This window comes from Equus quagga, chromosome 10 (genome assembly GCF_021613505.1).
Source record: "Equus quagga isolate Etosha38 chromosome 10, UCLA_HA_Equagga_1.0, whole genome shotgun sequence".
NCBI classification, from domain to species: Eukaryota; Metazoa; Chordata; class Mammalia; order Perissodactyla; family Equidae; genus Equus; species Equus quagga.
In genome coordinates, this window is record NC_060276.1 from 117,308,354 (window position 1) to 117,320,063 (window position 11,710).

Genomic DNA, 11,710 nt, shown 5'->3' on the forward strand with positions numbered 1-11,710 from the left:
TCAAGGCAAATTCCCACTAGGTCCACCCAATTTCATCAAGCAATTTTCCCCTCTGAAAACCTCCATCAGGCCCTTGGCGGGAACCCTCGGGACACGGTGTTAGTCACCGGCACACGCAGCACCTTTTCACACCCCTTGGACGCACTGGGTGGTTAGTAACCCTGAGACTGTCCAGATCGCCTTTCCCACACTCAGTCAGATGCTTCTCAGCATTTTGTCTTTTTTCCACCTGATTGCCCAAAGGAAAGAAATGTTCAGAAAATATGCTGCTCCACCCAGGAATGCAAATGTTTAAAGGGTTGGTATCCTGCCTGTCTCTGAGAGCACCAAGTCATGGCTCAGTAGGGACTAAATACACCAAAGCGCCAGGAGGCACCGTGTGAGGTGGAAGGCACAGCTGTTCATCGTGTGTCTTCTGCTGCGGGAGCGTCGTTACAGCAGTATTCGAGGGGGAATACATCTGAACGGCCGGGTCTTCAGGCTTGAGGAAACGCTTTTGTTCTTGTGGGTTCGGTAGCCTCTCTATCAGCTTTATCAGAAAAATGTAGGATTCAGAGACCTGGGATGATTCTCTCTTGTAACATAGGAATTAAGAATCTGCTGCTAAGTGCTGCCCTATCTTGTAGGGATTGACTTTCCGTTGACACCAGGGCTTATTCTGAAGACATCCTTGGAGTCATTTGGCTAGGGCTTTACTAGTTATTTTTTCAATGTAGTTCTCGCATTTCAACACAGTTTTCCTTTGGCAGTGAATTACTTCTTTCCCTGACTTTACTCTTAGTAGTGAAACAATAATCAGAATTGTGCCAGACCTGTGTGCCTCCTTTGGTTTACGTAGGCATTTTGGATCACCTGCAGAATTTTATGTTCTTCCTTTCCATCTCTCACATTTTAAGAACATTGAACTATGTGGAATGTGACTTGCAGACTGTTCTTTTTGTCTGTGCGTTTTGACATTATAGATCCCAGTGTCAATCGATATCACGTGCAGTGGTTTCCAGAAGTCTGTGCGCAAAATGAAACCACTGGACCAGAGACGTCATCTGGCATGACCCAGGTAAGTAGATAGAGGTCAGACTGCTCAGTTTGGAATAGTTTTTAAACTCAGTTGATCTATGTTTAAAATTGGACACAAAGATGTGCAGACCGTGTGTCCAATGGATAACTTATTCTCACAAGTTAGCTGTTGAATAATTGACTAGATGAAAGCTGAACACATAATGGTCATTATGTTCCCTCCCTCTTTCATCCATGCACAATGTTACATTGACAGCTTATTCTGTTGTCAACACATGGCAGGTCCTAAAATGCAGAGATTAAAGGCAATTCTTAAGGAACTCCCCGCTCAGAGGGGAAAGGCTTCTGAGTCTCTGTGTGCATCTTAATTGGACAAAAGCTTTGATTTATTTTCTGAATTTTGACTTGGCACCACGATCTAAAGGTACTGTTTTCCCAGTGAATTATGAGGCTGTCATTTAGCATCCCTCTTTGCCATGGCTGACTACCGCCGACTAGTCCAGCTACTGAAAGATATTACCTGTTCTATGCAGCACACGCTGATGTTTTCAGAGATCATTAAATTCCTGGGGATAGTAAGTCTGACTGTATTACTCAAAATACTAGTCCAAATATTTGGGGGTTAATGCATGAGTTACAGAGTAGAATCAACAAGCCAACAGAAAATGTTTCAGAGGGCATCAAATTATCCAGTGTTGAGGATGGCAATGTGTATGTAATATATCAATACAGTATAAAAAAATCTCAAGACATGGCCCCAAATGGACAAAATATTGATATATGCTGTTTAACTGGAACATTTTTCCTTTGAACATTTTGTAAAGCAACAAGTACAGTATTTTTAGAATCATATCTGATCACATAACTTGAAGATAGTAAGATAAAACAAGTCACTGGGTTTGCAGAAATACACAGCTTTGTACTGGATTCGACTTGTCCCAACTCAGGTTCACCAAAGTTGCTCCTTTTATTTGTCCTTAAGCTCTTCCCAAAGTTTGTGGCCTTCAGTAAAACAAAAAAAGAAACGTTTTCAAAATGGAAACTTACTTGAAGAGCAGAAAAAGAAATGAACGGAAGCAAGATTTATTAAATTTTTTGTGGGCAAGGGGCGAGGCTGGTATTTGTATTACTTATTCATGCCTTGGAATTGTGTGGAATCTGGCTTATTTTCAGGGGGCTGGCCAGTCCTAGCTTATTATCTTTAGAAGCTCTGAAGATGATGATAACTCTTTACTGAGCATATATAATGTGTCTGCTAGAAATAAGAATCAAAATCCTGGAAAAACATTCCACTAAGCTTAGAACTTACCTGTTTGTAAACAACTTTTAAGCCCACTTAATTTATTTTCATGCTATGATGGCACATCGGCTAATTTACCTGTTGCTGCAGATGTCACCTTCTGTGCCACGGGAGAGCATTCTTGAGATACCTGTGCAGCAGTCTCCTTCGTGGCTGACTCTGGATTCCAATATATTCCCATAGAAAGTGCAGATTCGTTCCTAAAGAAAAGTACTTCAGACTCCCAGAGACACAGCAGGCTGGGGCTGCTTCCCACTCGCTCTCTGGTGTTCACTGCGCTCAGCTGGGTGTTCCTCATCTCCCCTCCCCTCTAGACGAGGGGCCAGGAGCTCTGCCCGTCGCTGCCCTTTGCAGGTTTGCACGCATCCTGCTCCACCAACCACAGCGGCTTCTACTCCTGACTCAGGTGACTCAGGGAAGGACTCGAGGCTTTTTTTTTAAAGATTGGCACCAGAATTAACCACTGTTGCCAATCTTTTTTTTTTTTCTTCTTTATCTCCCCAAATACCCCCGGTACATAGTGTATATCTTAGTTGCAGATCCTTCTAGTTGTGGCATGTGGGACGCCACCTCAACGTGGCCTGAGAAGCGGTGCCATGTCTGCGCCCAGGATCCGAACCAGAGAAACCCTGGGCCGCCGCAGTGGAATGTGCGAACTTAACCACTCGGCCACTGGGCCAGCCCTTGGGGCTCCATCTTTCTTTAAATTCTTGTCTCATGTTTTCCACTAGTCCATGCTGCTGCCTGGCAGGGACCCCTACCCTTCCCCTGCAGGGTATCAGACAGACATGTATGTATGCATCTTTCATACATGTACATGCAGCTCTGGGAACTGTCAACCTGAATGGATAAGCAGCACAGACAAATATGAAAGAAACATGGTTACAAACTCGTCATACCCGTAAATGTCCTCTTTCCATGTGAGTGTAAAGCCATTTTCTAAGCCTCTTATTCCTCAGCAATTTAGCCTATTTTTCCGATTTATATTTAGTCACCATGTTATGGCAGGTAGCAATAACAGCACTCCAAAATGGGGAAAAAATACACTGCGGAAGATTATCTCCATTGTGTAAAAGACAAACACGTATAAACTAAGCCTGTGTCTCAGAGCAGCCTGAGTTAGCTTTTTTATATTTAAGGAACAATTAGGTTAGTACTGACAGCTTCACAGCACTGGCTGCGCTGCTGCCGGCTGGGAGATGCTGCTCGTGAAGGTTAGAGTTGGCCGCTTTGATACGGAATCACTAGGATCCCATGGAATTTCAGAGATGTCTCCCGTGCCGTGAGAGTGCTTCACAACTGTAATTAGTCCCCACATGGACAGCGTCTCCTTTGTACTTTTCATAAAAGCCATGTTACACACACTTCACATACGTAGAGGAAAATATCCCTTTGGAATGTGATTTCATCTCCTGCCAATTTTTTATCCCTAATGAGATTTATTGCTAGCACATTCTCTTTCTCTTTCTCTAGGAAAATTATATAATTCTGCAAGACCTATCATTTTCCTGCAAATATAAGGTGACCGTCCAACCAACACGGCCAAAGGGCCGCTTGAAGGCGGAAACTGTTTTCTTTACCACGCCACCGTGCTCCGCTCTTAAGGGGAAAAGCCACAAGCACGTTAACTGCCCCGGTGAAGCAGGTACAGGCTGACCTCAGCTTCCAAGTGCGTGTCTGTGATATTGGCAACACTTTGAAAACATTTCCAAACTACCTTTCACAAGACCCTAAAAACTAAAAGTACCCCTCTTTCTAAATCGTAATATGGTGGCCCAGTTTGGGAGGTAATATATGTATGAATTTATGCATTATTTTAAAATTCTAACAGCATTGGAAAGACATCCCATGCTGGCAATATTATCCCTTTAGAAATGAAGCCAAAGGTTTCTATATATACTGCTTGTGCTTTGGCAGACTTTATGTAAATTGTTTATTTTTACCCCACCCCATTGCCATGTGAGTTATCTTTACACACTTTCCAAACTTCGTGTCTTTACCTTCCATTCCCTTTTTCTGCCAAAGCCCGTTTGCAGTGGAGACAACTATCCCTGGGCTTCTTAAATGCAGTTGCCTAAGCTCCTTCTAGTAACTTCTAAGAACTCTTCTAATAACTCCAGTGTCCACCCTTCTCATTGTAGTCATTTCTGATCTCGAAGAAATGGACAAGTCTTGCCAGATTGCAAAATTCTCTCTCTTCCTTTCATCCCTGAAGCAGGGATCTAAACATAATGCCCAAAGGATTGGAAGCACTTAGCACCAAGTTGCAGTGAGAGACTCCTGTTCAGGTACTACGCCCATAGGTCTAAGAGGTGCTGAAAGACTGAGGTCGGATTGCTTCTACCTTCCCCGTAGAATGGCTGCCCAAAATTCCCCAGGGGAACGTAAAACAGGTCCCACTGTCGCTCTTTCTCCGTTAGCCTAACCTGGTTTTCATCTTCCCGTTGCTCCAGGTCATGTTCTTTCCAAAGTACCAGCCAAGCCCGAGAACCTTTCTGCTTCATTCGTTGTCCAAGATGTTAACATCACGGGCCACTTTTCTTGGAAGATGGCCAAGGCCAACCTCTATCAGCCCATGACTGGCTTTCAAGTGACGTGGGCTGAGGTCACCACGGAGAGCAGACAGAACAGCTTGCCCAACAGCATCATTTCACAGTCCCAGATACTGCCTTCAGTAGGTGCCAACTCAGTTACGGTGTCCATGTTGCTCGTGTCCATTGCTCGTGTGTAATGACTGTCAGAGCTGGAGGTTTCTCATCCTGCATGCTGTACTGTTTAGTCTTATTTCTACATTTTCTTCTTCTGAATGTGTTATTTTGCAAGTCTCAACAACACATCACAAGTGTTATTGTGACTAGAGTAAACTGTCATCTAGATTGATTTTGATTGCTGGAGCCAGCTCTTCAAGAGACCTTATCATGTCTTGTATACAAGCGATTTAACAGTTTTCTTCTGTCTTTGTTAACCCCATGTCCCCCGGTCGGAGTAGACATGCCCTGTTTGAAGTGTTAAATTGGGGAAAAAAAACAGCTAAAAGAAGCTTGTTGTTTCTCTTCCTTTCCCCCTTCAAATTTGGCTAGAGCCCGTAATGAGTTGGCCTGTCTTCCAGGCCACTTAATTCCTTAGCTTGAAAAAAACCCATGTGTGGGCTTTCACCCTCTCTAAAAACGCCCTAGAATGTCCAACTCCTGTTCCAAAAAGAAAAAACAACAAACAAACCTTAAATCCCAGAAGGAAAAATTCCATGGAGTTAGAAAGTAGTTTTTCTATGAATATATTAAGTTTTATTGAGTTTTGAGAAGAATGTGTTGGCATAAAAATAAACATTTTCAGTTATGGGCATTGACAGATATTGTGTTTTAAGGAAAACAGTTGGCTCATTTACTGAAATTTGGATTATCAAGAATTCACATCACAAGATGTGCAGATGAAAACCTTAAGCCATGGGAAAGTCTTATGTTAAGGAATAAAAGATGAAATCCCAAGGGTGAGCCCTGAGAACTGGCACCTCGGCAGATTCTAACTCTGCCAAGGGCCTGAGGCTGCCAGGCATTGAGTAGGTGCCGAGAGGCTGTACACAGAGAACTCTAGCAAATTAGGAGCAACATTCTGCAGATAGACTGTGGCATTGAAATGAACCAAACACACATTTATACAATATTCTCATACGGGGAAGAAACGGTCATAGACTATGTGTCCACTGTGTGTGTTTTTGAAGGTCACTGACCAGCATCTCCTTTTCTGTAACTTCCTCAGGATCATTACGTCCTAACAGTGCCCAATCTGAGGCCATCCACCCTTTATCGCCTAGAAGTACAAGTGCTGACCACGGGAGGGGAAGGGCCAGCCACCATGAAAACCTTCCGGACCCCCGACCTCCCGCCGTCTGCAGCACACAGTGAGTGCCAGGGCACTGAGACCCCTGCCGTGTCTTGTGGACAGAGAGGAATGTCTTGGTGAAAAATGGAAATAAATAAATAGTTACCGATTCCTATGCAATAGGGAATTCCCTTTACCTGAAATTCTTCCTCCCTATTTGGATCTACTTATTGGATTTTATTCTGGCTACTGTCAGCGTGACTTGTACAGCTGATGCTGAATTGCTCTCCTCCCCTCCCACCTACTCCCTCCCCCATCCATCCCTCCCTCCCTCCTTCCTTCCATTTATTTTCTACATAATGCATGCCTTTTCTTTGTCTTTTAAACCATAAGTATATATGGGGAAAAAAATCATAATCTCATATCAACCTGAAATTTTTTTTAAAAATTAAGATTTTCAAATATGACAATATAGGAAATAATATTTTGCTAAGGAGCTTATCTTCCTATTACATATATTTTACTGTACTATAGTACATGAATTTTCTTCATAATATGACCCAAATCAATCTACTTGATTTATTGCTAAATCAAGTAAAATGTTTTTAAAAATTGTCACCTGCTGTTTCAAAACAATGAGCCTTTGCTGATTTTTAAATTATGTACTTTATTTTTTTTCCAGCTTAACCTTAAAAAGCAGCATCTAAAGGTTTGTGTGTTGATAAGAAAATTGAGAAGTAATCCTAGTTTTACCTCTGATTTTTTTAAACGATGGCTCAAATTTGCACCAATAACTTCTTATGCTTAGAATTTAAAGGAAAACAAACCCTCTCCCAGTGGGGGAGCTTGCTGGCCCTGTGTGTTTGTAAGCGGTGGGTGAATGCTTTCCTGGTAGTCCTCCATTGAAATTCTGTTCAATAAAAGTATTCATTAATTTTCAAAGTTTTTTTAGGAAATAAAAGGGATTATGGCTTGCTTAAATAATTGTAAGCTTAAGGCAAAGAGCTTGTCTTCACTCGTGTTTTTATGGTTTTAGGGAAGGAGGGAAAAGCTGGAAGGGAGAGAGGGAATGAATGTCTGTACCTTCAGACTCAGAATAGGAAAGACGTGGATGTGGGAGGGAACCTTTGCCAGGCTCTAATGCTCACGCTACAAATAAATGTGCCCGTGCTGTTTATCCAGTACGTACAAAGCCGTGTGACTGCTATGTATGTGCTGTCACTTCTTAGGACCCCATCTCAAGCATCGTCATCCACATCATTACAAGCCTGCTCCAGAAAGATACTAAACAGCTCAAAAAGAGGTTCGAAATGGAGCAAATGGAAGGTGTCAGCTTGTGGGCCTTCAAGGACTGGACACGCATCCCTGCAGAAGCAGAAGGCCCCCCGCGGGACTTCACTCTCCTGTGTGACTTCAGCGCACTGAGTGCTTCTGTCCACCTCCGACGCATCTGGAAACCAGTGACTAACAGTGAGCTGGTGAGGATGGGCACCAGCTTCCCACGAGACAATGAAGAATAGGCCTGTGTAACTGCAGATTCCGTTTCCACATCTGGTTTTGCTAATGTCTATTGAATTATTGCTGAACTGAGAGTTCCCTGAATTTGGAGCGGCAAATTCTCAAAACAAATTAGTGTAACAAATACACAGTTCATACACACATGAAGCATAAAGTTAAGGGATAAAACTTATTTTTTACTAAATGATTGATTTGATTTGCAAAATCAACTAAGATTGTACAGTTTTTAGGCCCTATTTACTCAGATCTTTCAAAAGATGATTTTTATCACATGCGAATTTTAACCAAAAATTTAACATGAAATATACTCATTAAATCTAAAAACGCTCCCACTTCAAGCACCTGAAGCTTCATTTTATACAAGGACAAGCAAGAGTCCAATCTGTGAATTATGATTGATGAAAGGCGTCCAAAGCAAGGTGGAGTTAGTGAATTAAGCTGCTATCCAGATTTTGCCTTGGAGAAATTTAAATTCTTTCCTAGGAATACTTTTTAATATTTCAAACTATAGTATAAGAGATTTCCAAGATATGTTATCTTTATATTTCCCCTTAATGTGGAAAACAGCTGCCTATACGCTTTGTTTACCATCTTCATGAATCGAAAAATTTACAAAGCGTCTTGCTTAAACTGACAGAATCCCAACTATTGAATATTTTCAATTCTTCCCTGCGGTTGGCCTTTTGCTTATCAAAGTAAGCTATTTGTATGCTAGAATATTCTCAGTAACGTGAAGAAGGGGCTTTGATCGATAGAAGACAGTGGTTTGCTTTTGAACAAGCTTTACTCTCAAATCTGTTCTATCCTGTTGTTTCGAAGATTTCCCAGCCTCCACTGCCCCCGCAGAGCATGAACTCAAGTCAAAACAAGTTATCAGTATATAGCATTGCAGTGTCTATTGGGGCAACTTAAACACAGAAATGTTTGGTTTAATATACTTTTTTGTTGAGGAATACCCATATATATGTTCAAAATATGCATATGTGTGTCGTTATACTCCTAAGTGTGTGTGTCTATGTTCACATACATGGACATGCATATACCTTGAGGATGAATGACTGAAGACACTGTTTTCACAGCTCACCACTGGCGGATAAACACAGTTCTAAAAGGTCATAAGGATAATATCTTTTCCCCATCAGTGGTGATTCTATGAGAAAAGAGCAATGTATCAAAATTAAACATTTTTTTTAAAGGACTTCCTCTTGTCGTTATCTACACGAGTAGCACCCTTATTCTTGGGTTTGAAGGTGGGACTTGTCGTTTTGTTGTTTCCGGAAAGCCTGCGGATGCCCTGACCAGTCCTGGGAAGAGCGGATGGCTCAGGACTCCTTCACTTCCTGGAGTTTTGCAGCAGTGTCTAAAAGCAGATGCGATATAAAAGGGAGAGAAACTATTTTATTATTATATCGATGCATTTCTTTAGGAAACACAGCCCCAAAGCATGGATACCTGATAATGGATATTGAAAACTGTCTCCTGTGTATTAAAATATTTAAACAGTTGATAGTGCAGGCAGCGTTTTGCAGCTTTGCACAAGTGACATAAATGGGAAATCTCAGAATGGAAGTTCTCGCTGGTTCCAGATGGTTTTCTGCAGCCCTTAACTAACGTGGTCTGGGATGGGCTTATTGCCATGTGTTGTGAAGTCCCCTGGTTCCAAGAATGATATATTTTGAATGGAGAGAACGGGAAACAGCCTTCATTTAAAACGCCCCCGCGCTTGAGCAGACACCAGAGAGCCTTCTCTGAAACTGTGGTTTATTCCCGTGCCATTACCAGCATCTGAATTTCAAATTCTTAAACTTTCAAAAATCAAGACTTCTAATTATCGGCTACAAGTTTATCTTTTACCTTAATTTGTCATGAACAAATCCTAATATTTGTGCCAGCAAATTTTTGTACCATTATATAGTTTAAAATGCAGGAATATATACATAGATACAAAATATTATTATTATATAAATTTAATTGTATAAAATTTAATTATGTTTCTTTTGTCTGGGTAATAGACATTGAGCAAATATATTTTTAGTTCAATGAAGGTTCTAAAGCTTACACCTTCCTTAAAAAATCTAAAGCAGCTCTAAGGAGCATGTAATTTTGCTATAATAATTTAGATTTTATTAGTATTATTGGAAGAAAAATATTAATTAGGCAATAAAACATGAGTTTCTTTTATGAATTTCAATAATCTCCAATAATCAAATGAGCAAAAATATAATTACAATTTTTTTTATTTTTAAAAATGAGTGCCCTCATAAACGGATAAAATCTATGTTTTTTTAGAAAAAATTCTAAAATTTTTTGAAGCAGTTAATTCTCTGTTTTATTGAAATTAGATGTATTTCTCTCATTTGAGAAAAAGTATATTCGGTGATAGTATTTGCTCTTTAAAAAATTGAGCTCATCAAAACTGCCAAGTTGTCAAATCCAGGTGGCCAACTCGAGACGCCCTGAGCTACATGCCTTCTTTTCATTGACAGCGTTCACTCTCTGATGAGGAATGCATCTGCGCTACCCGCAAAAATCGCTGAAACTCATGCAGTGATTTTTATAAACAAACGAGTGTCCTTTCAAGTCATTCATTGTTTGAATATGACATATTAGAGACGATAAAGTGCATGACAGGTAATTTTTTCCAATGTTTATTAAACAAAGTTCAAAGTTTAAAAATGCATTTATATCCCTGAAACTTAAAAGAGCGTGCAGCCAAGTCTCGGGACCAGGGTTTCTCCACCTCAGCTCTGTTGACTTTAGGGACCGGATCATTCTCTGGGATGGGGACTGTCCTGTCCACTGGGGGATGTTGAGCAGCCTCCCTGGTCTCCACCCACTCGATACCAGGAGCACCTCCCCTAAGGTGTGACACCCACAAGTTCTGCAGACATGGCCAACTACCCCTGGGGGATAAAGGCCCCCCCGCTCAGAATCTGCATCGTAGAGTGATCTTTACTGAATAGATGAAAATTTGGCCTGTATAAGGAATGGAGTCAATTGCAAAAAAAAGTAAGCCCCAGGGACTGAGGAACAGCTGGGAAGTTGCTACATTTGATTTCAAAGCCCTAAATAGTGTCTTTTATGTCCACTGAAAAACTTGTTTAAAAGACTGAATTTTGACTTGTGTCTGTATCATGCAAGTACAGATATTAATTTTGTCTTACATGTCAGTCAACATCACTTGTGATAATGACATGTTTATTTAATGCCCTTAAATGTACCATGGATTTCCTCAACTTTACTCCTTCCCGTGTTTGCAAATATCTCTAAATCTTGTTACACAAACTTTACATTGTAGCCAGAACACAAAAGCTAAATATGTGTGCATGTACTTTGAAATTCATCTAAAATATAAATGCATAAAGGTGGTGACCCTTACCTATGGTTTTGCATGGCCGGACTCAGTTTTTACCTCTACTGAGTATTTTAGCAAGTTATCCCATTTGCAGAGTGATTAACAGAGGTGTCTATGTAAAGTTATTATTTTTCCTTTACTTAATGATATTGTAGTGTGCAGATAACAGAACTGCTATCTTCTCATCCAGATGCTCTCTAGAAATCATGTCCCTTAGAGTGGTTGCTTAAAGTCAATATTTATTTATGTATGTAATAAAAAAAGATTTTTGTGTCTGTCTGTCATGTTATTTAGAGAAAAGTAATCTTGTAAAGAAAAAGCATTTTGTAAAAAACAAAAAAGTATTGTAAATAGTCTGATATTCTGTGACTCATTATTTTCATGTTAGAGTTTGTACATACTGATTCAGTAATAAAGTATCGTTAAGCCTGCCTAGCAGACTAGACTCATTTATTTCCTAAAAAAATCTTTTTTTTAATTTAAGAAGAAAAATTTGCAGTTTCCTATGCCACCACAGAGATTCAAAACCCTAACTTTCCGTGTCAGTGTGAATGGAATTCAAGGTCTGGTCAATGTAACAAGACAGTGCTTCCTCCTCATGAAAGTATTTTGGAGTTTGACAATCAAGGCTGCAGAGATTTTCCTTAATATTTACAGCTGTTGCTCGTGATGGTTTGGGTGGCGTTATTTATCAATAGTCT

General features: G+C 40.5%; 1 protein-coding gene across 1 annotated transcript in view; it reads left to right on the forward strand.

Moving 5' to 3' along the window:
- The window catches only part of ANOS1 (anosmin 1), a 179,382-nt gene extending 167,951 nt beyond the window's left edge, over positions 1-11,431 (forward strand). The window contains exons 10-14 of the mRNA XM_046673995.1: positions 963-1,057; positions 3,791-3,962; positions 4,771-4,991; positions 6,074-6,215; positions 7,366-11,431. Coding sequence (XP_046529951.1) covers positions 963-1,057; positions 3,791-3,962; positions 4,771-4,991; positions 6,074-6,215; positions 7,366-7,424 — 689 coding nt within the window. The 3' untranslated portion in view covers positions 7,425-11,431. The remainder of the gene's footprint in view (positions 1-962; positions 1,058-3,790; positions 3,963-4,770; positions 4,992-6,073; positions 6,216-7,365) is intronic.
- The last annotated feature ends 279 nt before the right edge of the window (positions 11,432-11,710 follow it).